This window comes from Natrix helvetica (genome assembly GCF_964273705.1).
Source record: "Natrix helvetica genome assembly, chromosome: 13".
In the NCBI taxonomy this organism is placed as follows: domain Eukaryota; kingdom Metazoa; phylum Chordata; class Lepidosauria; order Squamata; family Natricidae; genus Natrix; species Natrix helvetica.
The window spans coordinates 17,821,080-17,838,679 of NC_138557.1; the positions used below are offsets into that span (position 1 = coordinate 17,821,080).

General features: G+C 44.8%; 2 protein-coding genes across 5 annotated transcripts in view; one reads left to right on the forward strand and one right to left on the reverse strand.

Annotated features, from left to right (window-relative positions):
- On the reverse strand, window positions 1-6,203 carry TSR3 (TSR3 ribosome maturation factor). 2 transcript variants are annotated; one of them, XM_081965411.1, is made up of 6 exons: window positions 6,022-6,203; window positions 5,693-5,924; window positions 5,070-5,263; window positions 4,500-4,667; window positions 587-650; window positions 1-509 (listed from the first exon to the last, which is right to left on the reverse strand). In XM_081965411.1, the coding sequence occupies exons 1-6, from the start codon at window positions 6,095-6,097 to the stop codon at window positions 356-358; spliced, it is 888 nt and encodes a 295-aa protein (XP_081821537.1). In that variant the 5' UTR covers window positions 6,098-6,203; the 3' UTR covers window positions 1-355. The 2 variants fall into 2 exon arrangements, with proteins under 2 accessions (XP_081821537.1, XP_081821538.1); XM_081965412.1 differs by having other exon boundaries at window positions 6,026-6,068.
- The window catches only part of GNPTG (N-acetylglucosamine-1-phosphate transferase subunit gamma), a 27,858-nt gene continuing 16,434 nt past the window's right edge, over window positions 6,177-17,600 (forward strand). For all 3 annotated transcript variants that reach the window (XM_081965426.1, XM_081965427.1, XM_081965428.1), the window contains exons 1-8: window positions 6,177-6,284; window positions 6,379-6,430; window positions 6,538-6,605; window positions 6,718-6,772; window positions 6,860-6,943; window positions 9,170-9,263; window positions 9,969-10,083; window positions 12,351-12,433. In XM_081965426.1, coding sequence (XP_081821552.1) covers window positions 6,203-6,284; window positions 6,379-6,430; window positions 6,538-6,605; window positions 6,718-6,772; window positions 6,860-6,943; window positions 9,170-9,263; window positions 9,969-10,083; window positions 12,351-12,433 — 633 coding nt within the window. In that variant the 5' untranslated portion in view covers window positions 6,177-6,202. The remainder of the gene's footprint in view (window positions 6,285-6,378; window positions 6,431-6,537; window positions 6,606-6,717; window positions 6,773-6,859; window positions 6,944-9,169; window positions 9,264-9,968; window positions 10,084-12,350; window positions 12,434-17,600) is intronic.

The following is a 17,600-nucleotide window of genomic DNA, read 5'->3' on the forward strand; positions in this document are numbered from 1 at the left end:
TTGCCACTGTAATTTTTGGTTTAGAGCATTTATTGTCAACTATCCATCCACAACATATTAAGAACTGAAATAGCAAACAACCAAAGGTAGCGATATCAGATATGAGGAAGTTGCTTCTGGTTTTTCCTCCATCATCTCCAAACAATTCCTGGAATAACTGAGATGCTAAGTAAAAAAATAAGACCAGGATATGGATGTTGCATTAGTAAAATCTATTTGACAAGCAGTGAATTAATGAAGTTCATCACACAGCTCAATTGACAGACAAGACCCACGGGCTGAATGAAGCATTTCAGACTGGAAGAACATTGTCCAATTTGTATCCTAATGTTAGTAACAAACCTTGTTACTAAATTCAGTGAAACGTCTTCTCTTTGAGAACGCTCTTTTGCCTCCATGTGGCTGACTTACTGGCTCCAGAAGTGTCTGTGTTCAGATCCTCATCGCTGCTGCTGCTCTCGCTGTCCTCGGGGATCTCCTCCGAGGAGCTCTCATCTGCAGCAGTAGCTCTAACAAATGGAGATCAGGGTTATTCTGGAACAAATGATCTCTAGAGACTCTTAAAGGAATCCTTCAGAAAACTTACTCTGTGGTACCGCGAGGCCCGTTGAGTATAAGAAATTCCTTTCCTGAATCAACATCAAAAGGATCTGGGGGGAAAACATAAGAGACTGTTAAAATAAAAGTCCACATCCATTTGACCTGCCAGAAAAGTAAGGTAACAACTACAGTGTTTCCCCGAAATTACGACATGTCCTCATAATACAGACATGCCACATTTTTCTGGTGGGCAAAAATATAAGCCCCCCCCTGCATATAAGCCCCCTGGACAACCCCCACCCCTGGCCAGGTAGAGCGCCGCTCACCAACCTAGCAGTATCCCGAAGGTGCCAAGCCACGGGAACCTGGGGGGGAGGCAAAGGTGATCGCGTTGCTTGGCGCCTTTGGGATACCGCTAGGTTGGTGAGCGGCGCTGTGCCCAGTTGAAGAGGGGGGTTGCTGGGTGGCTGCTCTCTTGCGAGGGGGCTCCCAAAGAGCCAGGCACACCCTCAGGGGCGAACGGCTGTGTTGTTGTGCTGTTGCAGCAGCGCAACACAACAGCCATGAAGTGACCACTGACTTAGGTCACCCACCTCCCAATGCATGGCCCAGCTCTCATTACTACACATCGTGAGGCTGGGAGGCGGGTGATCGAGAGCGGAATAACCGCTCACGAAACCCCCCTCTCCAGCCGTGCAGAGCGCCATTCACTGGCATTTGGAAGACACCAAGCCGCGGGAGCCGGGTGGCGGCGAACAGGCGCTCATGCGGCTTGGCGATCCCCCTGGGTCAGTGAATGCCGCTGTGCCCGGCTGCAAAGGGGGTTTGCCAGGTGGCTGCTCGTGAGCATGGTCGCTTCATGGCTGTTGTGTTGCGCTGCTGCGACAGCGCAACACAGCCATTCACCCATGAGGCTGTGCCCGGCTCTTTGGGAGCCCCCTCGCAAGAGAGCAGCTGCCCAGCAACCCCAAATCAAAAAACCCTCCCCGCATAATAAAGCCCAAGCCATATTTTGTAGGTAAAAAGAAAATAAGATCCGGTCGTATTTTCGGGGAAACATGGTATTAATTTAAATTCCACATTAAATCCACAAATTCCAAACCAATGATAAATCACCAGCTTCTCTGGCAGCGGTGGCTTATCATTCGCCAAGTAATTTTCAGGAACAAATCTGAATTTTTCTGCATTAGCCTTGCTAGGGATGGGGGGTCAAAATGGCCTTTAAGGCAGGGCTGGAAACCTGCAGTTGAAAACACCCAACTATGTAACATTTTTTTTAAAAGAGGCCCTAATTATTACATATTGCAATGAACTGATGTGAGAGATAAGTACATTGGACTGAAGGTTAAAGAGCAAATAACAGAACTATCTTCAAATGAGATGGAGCACATTACAGGCCCACAGAACAAACTCATAGAAAGGATCCTAATTCACTTGTCTGTGCTGCATCGCTGTGCTGATGGGTTGCTCCTGGGAGGGAAGGATGAGCAAATAACACTGAATGTGTTTGCCAAGGAGATATATATATGTGTTTCCAGAGGCTGCTATGGCAACCGGGGCCCCGCACTGGGCAGCAGCCATGGAGGACGTTGCTGGAGGCAAAGGATCCCGTGGATGGAAATGGCAAAGGGATCCACGGGAGAAGGCAGTGTGGAAGCCCTCTGGTATTTTCACCAGGAAAGCTACGTGGATAAAAAATAAAACATGACTGAGCAAAGATGGCTGGATGATGGTGTCTCAGGTCAGATGGCAGTGACAAAAAGGATCTGGGGATGTTTTGGAGAACGACTGGCGTTTATGACACAGCTGGATTACAGACTTCAGGATGCCAGGAAAAAAAAAAGTAAAGTTGCAAAGACAGAACTAAAGGGGGCGGAACACAAAAAGTGTGAATGCAGGAAAATTCAACACAGTGAAATATGAATTGAACCAATACAAACTGACATCAGGCATGAAAAGCATAGACAGTCCTTAACTTGCAAAATTATGATGGTGTTGAATACAAGGATTGTAAACTGCCCAGGGAGTGCTGTAAAGTACTAGGTGTAGAGTGGTATATAAGTGCTATTGCTATAGAAATTAAATTGATTCTACTATTACTAAAAGAGGTGGAGAAGCTCAATTAGTCTCAAAGAGATGGACAGGTGCTGGCAATGGAACACATCACACTGTCACAGACCACAAATTGCTTGTGTGCAAGCTCCAAGTTAACCTAAAGAAGAAGAAATTCAGTCAGCTTCCATAATGTAATCTTGAATGCCCGTCAGAAATTGCTTTGAAACCCTGATCTTCTTTGATAGAGAACTAGAAAAACATGGAATGGATTTAGATGACTTGTGAAGGATGGATGTGAAAAGAGCCTGCTGAAAAGGAAGAACGCAAACTGGATGTTAGAACAAACTGTGGAAATTGCCCAAAAGAGAACAGGAGCCAAAGGAACTCAACACAGGGATTCAGAGAGCTGTTAGAAGAAACAAGCAGCAGCATTTGTAAAGGCACTGAAGACGGAAGCAGACACGGAAAGCAAGAGAAGCCTTTCAAGAGATCTCAGCAGGAGGCTCCAACCTCAAACTGGTGTGACAAAAAAAGTCCAAAGATGGGAGGAGTATAAGGGAATTCTGTGCAGTAGACATGTCAATATCCACGACTGTTTAGAAAATCTTCCGTGCTTTACAAGAACCTCTAGTCCTAGAGCATGAAGTTAGAGTAGTGGTCCAGTCATTATCAAGTTGGAAGGTTCCAGTTGCTGACAGAAGTCTTGCTGTAATATGGCAAGCAACAGATCAGGCAGCAGAGCCAGATTTTAAGGCTCTTCAGAAAGTGGAGGGGCCGATGTCACGTCAGGTGAGACAAGGGTGGGGCCAGAGCAGAAAAAGGCTCTTCTCTCGCACCCTCCTAGGTTAGTAGGTATCATCCGTTGGAGTGAGTGGGACAGGCCAAGGTGGACTTTAAAGAAGCAGAATAGGAAGAGCTTTGGAGCCTTTGAACTTTGGGGTTGGAGAAAACTGCTGATAATACTGCAGATAGCAAAATAAATAAAATAAAAAATAAATATATTGAATATATCAGTACAGATACAGCATTCATGACATTTATTGTGGCTGCTTTATACCACTAAGAAATCCCCACTGTTTGTTCACCATTATGATTACTTCTCATGGATTATGGTTGAAAGATTCCTCACTTTTTCTCATTACATCAAAATTTCTTGGAATGTTAATCAGAATAAATAAATAATTAAAATAAAATAAAAAATAAATCATTGAATATATATTCAATGATTTATTTTTTATTTTATTTTAATTATTTATAATTTATAATTATATTTATTATTTATTTATTTATAATAGAGTTCTTATTCTAGGCACAAATGACCATTTGTCATATTTTGGACATATAAAGGTAAAAAAGTAAAGGTCCCCCTCGCACATATATGCTAGTCGTTCCCAACTCTAGGGGGCGATGCTCATCTCCATTTCAAAGACGAAGAGCCAGCGCTGTCCAAAAACGTCTCCGTGGCCATCATGACTAAATGCTGAAGGCGCACAGAACACTGTTACCTTCCCACCAAAGATGGTCTCTATTTTTCTACTTGCATTTTTACATGCTTTCGAGCTGCTAGGTTGGCAGACGCTGGGACAAGTAACGGGAGCTCACTCTGTTATGCGGTGCTAGGGATTCGAACCACCGACCTTTCTGATCGACAAGCTCAACGTCTTAGACACTGAGTCACTGTGTCCCTTTTATTTTGAACGTATTATGTCCAATTAATGTGGACTATTTATCCCCCATGTATGGTTAAGTGATTTCTTCCTCTCTTTATCTTGACCCAAATATTTAAGTTTACTTTAAAATTTTGGTAAAAGCATCACTAATTTGCCAATTCAATTCCATCTCTTTTTTCTCTAAGCAGCTAAATAAACAAAACAAAAATGGATGAAAAAAATAGGATGTCCTACCTGTTTCATCTTTTTTGGGTGGGTGGTTCAGAAATTCATTCTCAACCCTTAAAACTTCCTCTTCACAGCTACATGTTGCATATTTCTCCAGGAGATCTTTGTTCAGATCAAGAAACACTTTTCCCCATTTAAATTTTTGCAAAAGAACTGTGGCTAGATCAGAGAGTCCTAAAATAAGGAAAATAATCATTCAACAATGATCAAACACTCAGTAATTTGCATATCTTACTGGTGAAATATATTTCTCAGTCAAGGTTACTAAAAGAATCTTATATATGAAGCTTTTAAATTTGATATTTTATCTTATCCATGGGCCAAGAATTGTGCTTTGGTAGTCTAAATATCAAAATCATGGCATTTTATATTTCTTTCTACTTTATATTTATAAACCACCCAGCATCTTGGATGGGATCAGTAATAAACCAATGCAATAAATAAAAAGAAATGATGCTTGGCAGAGCAACTTTTTTTTCACTAACATGACAAACAGCTACAGACAAATATGTGTATATATAAATATTCTTCTAATCTGAAAGATAAGGAATCCAAACAATATTTATTGCACCTCACCTACAATGCACAGGGTAGCTGCAAAAGCTTCCACACAAGTAAGTTTGTATGGCCGTCCATAATTCACTGGATTTGCAGCTATCAAGTAGGGTAACAGCCGGAGATGGCTTCCCTTCATCTTGCTAAATGGTGTTTTGTCCAGCTTTGCCCAAGAGCAGTCAATCACCGCAACTCCATTCCGGGATACAACCTCCCTGAAAATACACCTGCCGTTTTAATATGGGATATTTGTCGGGAAATCAGATCAATTTTGCAGGCTGCCAGATGAAAAAGGGTTGAAAAGATACCATGAAAGCAACATTACAAAAACTCAAATATTTTAAAATCAGTAACAAAGGTTGAGATTCTGATTGTGCAATTCATAAAGTTTTCAGGAATCTGGAACAAAAAGCCGATGGGCGGAGGCAGCGCAGGGGCTTCCCCGGGGTTTTCAGGCGTGGAGCTGCCAAGGGAGCCAGGGCCGCTTGAAGCTTAACCAAGGAAAGGGTCCGGGAGGTATCGGTCGTTGGGCCGTTAGCCCATCCGCTCCACCGGGCTCCTCTGGCAGGCGAAGAACCCCCCCCCCCCGCCACACACACAGCAGCCAATGCGCAGCCGCCTCACAGCCGGTCACCGGCGCTCACCTGTCGGCGGGCGAGAGGAAGCGGGCGGCGGCGGGGCTGAGCACCAGGCCCCCGAAGCGCTGCCCCAGCCGGAGCGTCCGCACCAGCCCCTTCCGCGCCAGCCGCCGCCCGGTGCACCGCCGCGGGTCGCAGTGGCCCAGGTCCCACATGGCCAACGGACACGGGAGGCGCTGCGTTCCGGCCGCCGCCCTCGCTTCTTTCCCTCCGTCGCCTTCGCCATCCTCCAAGGCGCCTGAGGAGAAAAGGGGGCGCGTCAGGGAGCGTAAGGAGGCCGCCCGCCGCTCGCTCACCGCCCACCGCCCGCCGCTCGCCGCCCGCCGCTCGCTCACCGACCAGCGCCTCCGGGAAGGTCTCCAGGCATCGCTCCCCGCCCGGCCGCCTCGCCCGCCGCCGCCCCCGACCCATCTCCCGCACTTCCGCTTCCGGCGCAGCCAATGGCTCCGCCCACCGTCGACCAATCGCAGGGAGCGGCTCCGGAAGGGAACGCCGGCCGCTTCCGGAGGCGCGAAGATGGCGGCCTGGGAAGAGGCGGGGAAGAGGCGGCGGCCGCTCCGGCTCCCCTGGTCGCTGCCGCTGCTGCTGCTGGCGGGAGGTAAGGAGGTGCCCGTCCTGCCGCCGAGGCGCTGCCGTGGCCTCCGCCGTGGCTGCCCGTCTCTCTCTCTCTCTCTCTCTCTCTCGCCTTCCAGGACTCGCGGCTGCCGGGAAAATGAAGGTGGTAGAGGAGCCCAACAGCTTCGGGTGAGGCGGCGAGCCTGGGCGGGCCTGGGCGGGGCGGCGGCGCTTGGTCCCCGCTCTCCGCGGTTCTGAAGGCTTGTCTCTGTGTCTCCCCTCCCTTCCCCGAGAAGGCTGAACAACCCCTTCCTGCCTCCGTCCAACCGGCTCCAGCCCAAAGCGGCGCCCTCCCCCATCTCAGGTGAGCCGGGCGGGGCGAGGGTCCGGGGCTGCAGGGCCTCCCAACCGCCAGGCGTCATTCCGAGCATTTTGCGGAATCCCCTGATCGGATATAAACCGCTTTCCTTTTCCAGGGCCCGAGCATCTTTTTAGGCTGGCGGGCAAATGCTTTGGTTACGTGGAATCTACGTAAGTTGTTTAATTACCGTAGATGTACATTTTAAAAATCGCTGCCTTCTAAAAACGAAATAAATCTGACTTATTTTGAAATTTTAGGTATAAATACGAGTTCTGCCCATTTTATAACGTCACCCAACACGAGCAAACTTTCCGGTGGAATGCCTACAGCGGGATTCTTGGGTAAGAAGATCCAGCTCCACAGCCACCTTTCTCTTTGCTGTTGTCTGTTGAAGGTGATGATCCAAGCTTAAAAATGCCCAGTTTGATGATAACTGAAGACGAAGAGGAAGCAACGGATGGAAACGAATTAGGGAGAGAAGCAACCTAGAATTAAGGAGAAATTTCCTGACAGTGAAAACAATCAGCGTTATCAGCTTGCCTTCAGAAATTGTGGGTGCTCCGTCACTGGAGGTTTTTTAAAGAAGGGATTGGGCAACCATTTGTCTAAAATGATAGAGGGTTTCCTGTTTAAACAGAGGTTAGAAGACTTCCAAGGTCCCTTCCAACTCTTGTTATTCTGTTTTTAAAATCAGTCATTTTTAGAGATGTAATTTATGGGGTTGTGTAATGTACCCAAAACATTCAAGTGGAAGTCAGAGGTAGGAATTGTGGCTGGAAGACAGTTTTTGCAAATGTGGTTGCAGCTACAATCGGCAAGTGTTTGGAAAAAGTCAAAGAAGAGTTGGAAAGTGGTGGCAGGGCTGAAGACAATGTTTTAAAATAGAGGATGAAAATTAATCAAACCCAATGATTATTATTTCCTCTTTCATGTTGGGGCAAAGAGCCTGAAACAATATCAAGAGACTATGAGGAGCTAGGCATGAAAGCCAAAGAGATAGGAGCACAAGTGGTGTTTTCATCTGTACTTCCGACAGAAGGTCAACAGCCAATGAGGAAATGGAGGATTCTAGAAGTAAATCCTCTGGTTAAAGGATGGTGCCTTCAAGAGAACTTTGGATTTCTAGACTATGGTTTACCTACAAGAAGGACTTCTGTGAAGTACCTCACAGGGACAGGGAAGAATGTTTGGAAAACAACTGGCCAAAAGAGGCTGAGGCCATAGAAAGAGCACAGAGAAGAGCAACAGAAATGATATGCATTTGGAAGCTAAATCATGCAATCACTGGCTAAGGGTATGTTTAGCCTAAGAGGTGTAGGCATGGCATATTACTTCTTCCAATATTTGAAGGGTTGTCACAGGGAAGAGGGGGTTGATTTATTCTCTAAAACACTGAAGACAGGACAAGAAACAATGGATGGAAGTTCATCAGAGAGAGAGAGAGAGAGCCAACCTGGGACTAGGGGGAAACTTCCTGACAGAACAGTTAGTCAACTTGCCTCCGGAATTGTGGCTTTCAAGAAAAATATATTTTTTTAATCTTTCAAAAAAAATTGGAAAATCATTTGTCCAGGATGGAATAAGGATTCCTGCCTAAGGTAGGGCATTGGATTAGAAGAATTCCAAGGTCTTTTCCAGCCCAAGATTCTATGATTTTAATTAGCTGACTTGATTGCTGTAAGATATTTCATCATTTGTGAGATTGATAGCTGAAAAATTGATGATATAATTTCTGGAAATCCCTATTTAAAGATTAATTATTTGAAAAGTGGTTTGGGGGAGGCAACTAACCCTTTCACCTAAATACAGCATTATATTTACCTATGATTTGATGGTGTATTTACTGTATTGCAATTATTTATATACTGTCTCAGGATAAGAGTCCTTCACAGGTTTGGAAACAAATAAATATATATAGACGGCAACAATTATAGGCTCTTTTAAAAATGGCTCCATTTTGGGGGGCATAGGGTTGGGCAGGAAGTCTGGCTTGTAGGAGCCACTTTGGCCTCCCTTCTTTTCCCTCTTCCATTTTAAGGACTTTGCACAGTAGAGTGCATTGCTAATGTTCATAACAGTGAGAATATGTTTTGTGCTCCTTCAACTAAGGGGAGGTTAATCAAGCAAATCTAAGTTGCAGGTCAATTTGGCCCATTATAAGTTACATCCACAAATTCAATATTTCTATTGAATGACTTCTTGTATGACTTCTTGTGCACTTGGCTTCTGATTCTTGGATTAATGCTAATGTTTCTAATGTTTCCTGCTACAGGTATAAGATAAAACACTGCAAGACTCTTTAATTTTGCAGATAGAAAGAGTAGCTCTGAGTAGCTCCTTTCTAAAATCAGCATCTAAGAGTGGAAGTAAACCTTATCATTGCTAAAACGATACCATTGTTTTTAATATCAAAAGCTGCTGAGAGATCCAGAAGAATAAACAAAGGCTTAACCCCGATTCGTCCTGATATCAGGGTGAACTAAGAGACTGTTCTAGAATCAGGCTTGAAATCAAACTGCCGGTGGCCTTCTTTGAAATATCTGAAGTATATTATTTTTATTTCCTAGAATCTGGCATGAATGGGAAATTGAAAACAACACTTTTGTTGGTATGTGGATGAGAGAAGGAGATTCTTGTGAAGCAAAAAATAGAGAAACAAAGGTAAAGAATTTGACATAATAAAGAAACCAACACATATCTTTACATTCTATATTATTTATTTATTTGATTTTTTTTCCAAAGAATTTTTTATTTTTTTCCTCTTACATTTCATTTTAAATATACATTCACATGATTGTTATCTTTACATTTATCATTCTTATACATTTATTATTTCATTTAATAGGTTATAATACACAGTTTGGGTTGCTTTATTTACCATCCCTTCCTCCTTTTGTAACACCACCTTGTTTTCCCTTTCTTTTCTTTCTTTCTTTGATTTTTATCCTGCCCTTTTATAAGCCGTTTAAGCAGCATATTATTGTCTCCACCTGCTATTTTTTTCCTGCAATAATAATTCTGTGGAAGGTAGCGTGAGCTGAGAATGCAGGACTGGCCTGATGAGCTTCTGCAGCTGAGAGTGGATTAGATTCTGAGTCAGCTTGCTCCTAGTTCAGTACTTCCTATTTCAATAAACATTATTTTTTATAATCTAGTTAGATATACTTTATTTATTTACGATGTAAATATTCATCACTGAATAGTTTGCAACAGCTTAGCTGTAACATATAGAATGTTTCTCTATATCTGTCAAATATTGTAAGTTCATTGAGCAGATTGTATTAATTAGGTCTCTTTACTGGTCTGTGATTTAGGGAAATTAGTTTATGAATTCTATTTATAAGTACTGAAATCTCTGCTTTACAGGTACTTCTTGTATGTGGAAAAAACAACAAATTGGCTCAAGTATCTGAACCAAGTACTTGCGTTTATTCTCTTACATTTGAAACTCCACTTGTTTGCCACCCACATTCTCTTTTAGGTGAGAAAATAATTCTTTCTTTGGATTAAAAGCGGAAAACTGAAATGATGCAATTTATACTCCAATCTTGACATTGTATATGTTCAATAAGTCAGTGATATGAAGCTATTTTCCGTTCCCAAGCGTTTCTTGCTATGTCATGTGATCCCAAGAACTGAGGGCTTCTGTAAATCAGCCTTACTTTTTGATATGAACTTTTCTAACAAACAAGCCCTGCTAAGCTGATAGCAACTGACCCAGTAACACTTGCCGCTCTATAGCCTTCATTGGCGCCCAGAGTTGCCTCTTCTCACCAGGAAGGGGTGAGGATTGTTGGAAGATGCATGCTGATTTATCTTGGTCAAAGCCTGTTTCAAGGGTCCAGGAACCAGGCCTTGTGAGGAAGGCTTCTATCTGGTTTTCCTAAATAAAAGACAGTTTTAGAAACAGTGAACACTTCCTCCCTTGCTATTTGCACTCACCATTCAAACTCTGTGTGTGTGTGTGTGTGTGTGTGTGCGTGCCTTCAAGTCAATATGGAGAAGTCTGCGGTTTTCTTGGCAAGACTTAAGGCTGAGAGTGGTTGGGTGAGCGACATATTTCCATCCTTCCGAGATGGGTAAAATGAGGACCCAGATTGTTGGGGGCAATATGCTGACTGTAAACCCTTAGGGAGGGTTGTAAAGAAGCCTAACTGCTATTGCTAGTGTTATTGCCTCAGTTTTTATTTGAAGTTTTGCTAATTGGTTTATCTTTGTTACTTAGACAATGGGAAAATTGCTAATATTATACTTTCTATTTAAGTCTAGGATTGTAAAATTGTATTTAAAAGCATCTCAGAGTCAGTTTGAATTTTAAATTTATTTATTTTATTATAAGGCTTGACACATATAAAATATATCATTCTTATTAGAGGTGGGAACCAAAACCTTGGTTAAAATGAAGGCCCCAAAAGAACATCCCAGTGGTAAGGATGTTAAACATTCCATGTTTCCATCAAACACTGTTAAAAGTTTTAAAGACAATGACAATCATTTTTCAAGTTTCTTAATATTAAAGTTTGGGCAAAATGCAAAACGCTTTAGCTTCTTATTTTACTCTTGTTTCTGTTTTTAGCTATCCAAAATTCCCTATATTAACTAACATTTTATAAAGCAAAGACCAATCAGAAATTATACAGATTAAAGGATTAAGAGTTATTAATTTAAAGTTAAGAATTGATTAATTTCTTCAATATACACTTGGCTACTTCATTTATAATTTAAATCTCTTCTTTTTAATTTAGAAATAAAGGCTCAAACTTTTATTTCACAAACTTTGAAGCAGTGTTATTAAGTCTTTCAGAGAGAGAGCGTGATTGGCTCAATGTCATGCTGACTTTGTGCCCAAGCCAGGTCTAGAACTCATAATTTCCCAGTTTTTAGCTTGCCCCCTTTTTATTTTTTTAAAGCCACCTTTATTATTTTTTTATAAATAACTTGTGAATTTACCTACTAATTAGTAGGTAGTGAGCTTATCTACTAATCTTTCCTCCTCCTATTTTCTACCCAATAACAACCCTGTGAGAGTTGGGCTGAGAAAGTGTGACTGGCCCAAGGTCACCCAGCCAGCTTTCATCCCTAAGGTAGGACTACAACTCCCTGCCTCCTGGCCTTTTAGACAAAACTGACTCTGACCATTTAGCATTCACGAACCAAAAACATCCTCTGATTGTTGGAACGTTTGTGAGGGAAAGGGAATACATTTGTCCTCATGGAAGTCATATTGCCACGGTTTTCTTGGAGTGGCGTCTGCAAGGTTTGGAGATTGGTAAATTTATAAATCAAAGAATTAAGAGTGTTCACTGCTTCTAAAATGTCCGTATTAATCACTGGAAAGATTAAACTATGATATTAGAGGTCTGTTACCAAAAGGGCTGGCCTATCACCATATCAGAGAAACTGACCTACACTTTTCATTTCTGTTCAGCTGGTCAAGCTGAACTCAGTTATTCTGTTAAAGGTAAAGCTTTCAGGCAATGTGTTTTATTTTATACCTTAAAATAATCAATCAATGAATATATTAACATGTGGGAAGAATTGTTATAACACTTGTCTCCTTGAGTGAGCATAAGATTCCTCCCCAAACAGGTTCATTTTCCCTCAGCCAGCAAGCATGTGGCTGATAGTGGTACTTAATGGCAGCAAACGAATGGTAAAAGTGCTTGCCTTGTAACCCTCTGCCTCTGTGAAACTTTGAGGAAGGGGAGTCCAGAGAGAACTCAGAGTACGATCCTTTCTTCTCTACAGTCTATCCAACCTTGCCTGAAGCTCTTCAGATAAAGTGGGATGAAGTTGAACAGCTGCTTTATGATGAATTAATCACAAAACAGGTGTGTGCATTTTATGCTATACTAATACAAATATATATATAGTCTCCCTTTATTTATTTATCAGCACAAATACAACATATGGTTGGGCCACGAGGGAGGCTTACCCCTCGTGGAAATGTGCCCGCCGGGTTATCGAGCATTTCACCAGCCTCGGGCCCAGGGAAGGGGCGGTGGGGTAGCAGTGATTATCCGGGAAGACTTGGAGCCGAGAGAGTTCACGGTGCCGCAGACATCCGGGTGTGAGTCCCTTGTCGTGAGATGGGGCCCTGGGAGGCAGTTGGGCCTGCTGATAGTATACCTGGCTCCTCGCTATACATCAGCGGCCCTGCCTGAACTCCTCGAGCTGATCTCATCGGTGGCGGTTGAGACCCCCAAACTTTTAGTGATGGGGGACTTTAACCTGCCGTCGATGGGAGAAGCGTCTGAGGGGGTTCGGGAGTTCATGGCTTCCATGACAGCCATGGACCTGACCCAATTAATTCAGGGCCCTACTCACGAGGGAGGCCACACGCTGGACCTTGTCTTTGTCTCTGGCCAGTGGACGAGTGATCTGGGAATAGGGGATCCAACTATTATTCCCCTGTCATGGTCAGATCACTCACTTCTCCGGCTTGACTTCCCTGGTGCTACCCCCCGCTGCGGGGAGGCGGAACCGGAAGGTATTAGATGGTTCCGCCCCAAGCGCCTGATGGAACCAGATAGGTTCCAGACGGAGCTTGGGCCACCTCCTGTGGACTTGACCCGCCCCCGAGTGGAGGACCTGGTAGACGCATGGAATAGTGCGACTACCGGGGCCCTAGACCGGGTGGCGCCTTTGCGGCCTCTCCTGCGGCGACGAACCACCCTGGCCCCTTGGTTCACCGAGGAGCTAAGGGTGATGAAACGCCACAAGAGACGCCTAGAGAGTCGTTGGAGATCCTCCCGTTCCGAATTCGACCGAGCACAGGCACGAGCCTATTTGAGGACGTACCTTGTGGCATTAAGAGCGGCCAAACGTCAACATTGCGCCGCTCTTATTGCGTCCGCAGATAACCGCCCTGCCGCCCTGTTTCGGGTGACTCGCTCCCTCTTGTCTGAGAGACCGCGGGAAGCCCCTTTACAGGGCAGAGCAGAGGAGTTTGGGAAATATCTACAGGACAAAGTCGCTCAAATCCGGATGGGATGGGCCCCTTTCAGTGGTCCAGTAGAGACGCCCGTGGCGAGTCTTGAGGGACCGCTTTGGGAGGAGTTTGACTCGGTTGCCATCGAGGATTTGGACAGGTTGCGTGGACGTCTGCGACCCACCACATGTTTATTGGACCCGTGTCCCTCCTGGCTTGTACTGGCATCCTGGGAGGTTACGCGCGACTGGCTCCTGGGCCTAGTGAACGCCTCGTTGGGTGAGGGGTCTCTACCGGCCGCCTTGAAAGAGGCGGTGGTGAGGCCCCTGCTCAAGAAGCCTTCCCTGGACCCAACGGACCTAGTCAATTATCGTCCAGTCTCCAACCTTCCTTTTTTAGCGAAGGTTGTAGAGAGTGTGGTGGTACAGCAGTTCCCACGTCACCTGGAGGAAAATGATTATCTAGACCCACGCCAGTCCGGCTTCCGTCCCGGGCACAGCACGGAGACGGCCTTGGTCGCATTGGTTGATGACCTCTGGAGGGCCAGAGATAGGGGTTGTTCCTCTATCCTGGTCCTATTAGATCTCTCGGCGGCGTTCGATACCATCAACCATGGTATCTTGTTGCACCGGCTAGAGGGGTTGGGAGTCAGGGGCACCGTTTTACGGTGGTTTGGCTCCTACCTCTCTGACCGGATGCAACGTGTGTTGGCAGGGGAGCAGAGTTCGACCCGGAGGTCACTCACATGTGGAGTGCCACAGGGATCGGTGCTCTCGCCTCTCCTGTTCAACACATACATGAAACCGCTGGGCGAGATCATCCGTGGTTTTGGGGTGGGATATCATCTGTATGCTGATGATACTCAGCTATACATTTCCACCCCGAACCACCCCAATGAGGCCGTCGAAATGATGTCCCGGTGTTTGGAGGCCGTACGGGTCTGGATGGATGGCAACCGACTAAAACTCAACCCTTCCAAGACGGAGTGGCTGTGGCTTCCGGCCCCCCCGGTTCAACCAGGTGCTTCCATCTCTGGCCATTGGGGGCGTGCAACTAGCCCCCATGGAACAGGTGCGCAATTTGGGCGTCCTCCTAGATGCCCGGCTGTCCATGGATGACCATGTAACAGCCGTGGCAAGGGGGGCGTTCCATCAGGTCCGCCTGATGCGCCAATTGCGCCCCTTATTGGACCGGGATGCCCTATGCACAGTCACCCATGCGCTAGTGACGTCTCGCCTGGACTACTGCAATGCTCTCTACATGGGGCTTCCCTTGAGATGCACTCGGAGACTACAGTTGGTCCAGAACGCGGCCCCGCGGGTGATTATGGGGAGGACTAGATACTCCCCTGTAACACCTCTCCTGCGCGAGCTGCACTGGCTTCCTGTGGTCTACCGAGTGCGTTTCAAGGTTTTGATTATGATCTTTAAAGCGCTTCATGGCTCAGGACCTAGTTACATGCAGGATCGCATCCTGCCCCACACATCCCTACGACCAATTCGCTCACACAGAGAGGGACTTCTCCGGGTGCCGTCCACCAAACAGTGTCGGGGGGCGACACCCAGGAGCAGAGCCTTCTCTGTGACGGGCCCAGCCCTGTGGAATGACCTCCCCCGTGACATCAGGATTATTTCCGATCTCCGCTCCTTCCGTGTACAGTTGAAGACCCACCTCTTTCAATTATCTGGCCTGGCTCAACCGTAATTTTTTCGTATTCCTCCTGACTGTCTTTTTAAATTTTAAATTTTTATTGTATATTTGGGTTTTTATTATTGGGGTATGTTAATGGTTTTAATTGTCTAAATGTTGTAATTTATTACCTCCTCCGTGCATGTATGTCTTTGTATATATGTATGTTTATGTGTTTGTACACACGTGTTATGTTTTATATGTTCTAGTGTACGCCACCCCGAGTCCTGCCTGGAAAGGGAGCGGCTAATAAATTCAATATTATTATTATATATATATATATATATATTTCAAGGTAAACAACTAAAAAAGTGACCCCTTGAGTTACATTGGATTTCTGCTCACTAAATGGATGGCTGCAATTTCCTTGAGAATACTGTGGGTCTGGTCTTCTGCTTACTGCCATCTACTCATTTGCATTAATTTACTAGTCCAGCCTTAAGCTTTTGGATTTCTTGCTGGGAGCCATCCAAATTTAGCCCTCTTAGGCTTCTGGTTTTTTAAAAAAGTTGTACACATGCACACACACACACACACACAGGTATATATTGCATCGACTTGTTTAATGTAAGGCACAGAGTAATCTGCTGAAATCCCTGTTAAAGTGCTGTTGGAGAAAGTCAGAATGAACCCAATAAATACAAATAATCAGAGGGTGGGGATTCAGCAGGTTTGCACTGGTTCAGGCGAACCGGTTGTTAACTTTTTGCCCAGTTTGGAGAACTGGCTAATCCCACCTCTGGCTGGCCGCTCCCCTCCCAGGAGTCTCCACACACACACCCCGTTTTGGCTTCCAGGTTGGTGCAAGAGGCCTTCCAGGCCCAAACCCCTGCTCTAGGGTGAGTTGGGAATGGGGATTTTGCATGACGATTGTAAGAATCAGTAAAAGAGGAATGGAAAAATCCCTGTCTGTAGATCAGCGTTTTTGAGTCTTGGCAAGTTTAAGATGGGCGAACTTGCCAAAGTTGAGAAGAATGGGTCTGCACTAGAGCTTAGGATTTTCCATTCTTGTTTTATTTAGTTTGGTGCAATTAAATAAATCAGTTTTGGGTTCGTTAATAAATAGTGATTAAAGCGATAAGAACCATTACTGGACTGTTTGTGAGAAACTGAAATTAAAAGTTCATCTGGGCTTTGATGATTAAATAAGGGATTATGGAAATAATGTAGACATGTTGTTAATCTTAGAGTAAGAGTTTGATTTTTTTTTAACTTATCTCTGTACCAAAGAAAGTTGGAAGTCATTCTTTTTCAGTTTTTTTTTCTTTTCCTTTCTTTCTTACGCTTCCACTCTTTTCCTTTCCTGAGCCTTTTTTTTCAAATCTGTTTTTTTATTTGTTTATCCCTTAGCTTTGAATTTTTTGATGTATGAAGGATCAAATACTTAGCCATTATAATTCTACATTCCTTGTTTACAGAAATCATAGCAACATTTAGAATGAAATCCACCGGGAGCCATCTCCTACAAGGCAGGCTCTGAGTCCCTCTAACCAAAAAGTGTTTATCGATAGAAGAGAATCTTTGTAGCACAGGGTTGAAACTGTGGGGTCTTTGGTGCTCTCTGAGCTTGATGGTTTTCTTACAGATGTCTCATTACCACACTAGGTAACGTCATCAGTACTAGAAGGGAGTGGAGTTTGCTCTTATTTTCATATACTCTCGTGGCTTACCCTGTCAGTGTTGATTAGTTGTTTCAAAAAAGTGTTTTGATTGGTGCCAGGTCTCTGCAGCCTCAGGCAGAAAATGGCTGCTCTGCACCCCTCCCTCAAATGTTCTTTAAAATGCAAAGTTTCCCAGCATTCCAACATGCAAACTGTGGTGACTCATCCTAGAATGAATCCTCTTTACCAGGCGCTTCAAAATTTGCTGTTTGCTAGGAAGATGTGTAGCTAAAAGTCAGTCTACATTTAGTGTACATCTGGGGATATTTCTTCATAAGCAAACAAAGGTGTATTTTCTCTGCAGTTCTCACCCCTTGCTCCCTGGATCTGGATGTCACAAAGCAAAGCCCATATTCTGTAATTAACCCCCGTGCCCCGTTTTGACTGGCAGACTGCTGCAGGAGGCTGAGTGCTGTCATGCTCCCTGGCCACGCCCACTATGTCCATGCCCACTCAGCCGGTCATTGGGGCAGAAAACCGGTTGTTAAATTATTTGAATCCCAACACTGCAAATAATAATTCATATTTGGCTTCCAGAAGGGCAGTAAAATGCTTCTGTTTCTACACCCACCTTGTGTCTGCTGATGGTGTCTTGTTTATAGTTACTTATTGCTGTTGTAGGAAGGGCACTTGGGATGGGATGTGAAGAAGGTAAAACCAAGAGGCTATGCCAGGCGAGAGAAGAGGGAGGTTAGCCCACAGTGGGAACGTGGGCCG

Excerpts from the sequence above, each read along its gene's own strand:
- TSR3 (XM_081965411.1), bottom strand. The coding sequence starts at position 6,097 with ATGGGTCGGGGGCGGCGGCGGGCGAGGCGGCCGGGCGGGGAGCGATGC. Across the intron at positions 5,925-6,021 it reads CTTCCCGGAGGCGCTGGTCG|GCGCCTTGGAGGATGGCGAA; the intron begins GTGAGCGAGCGG and ends TTTTCTCCTCAG. Across the intron at positions 4,668-5,069 it reads AGCTACCCTGTGCATTGTAG|GACTCTCTGATCTAGCCACA; the intron begins GTGAGGTGCAAT and ends TCCTTATTTTAG.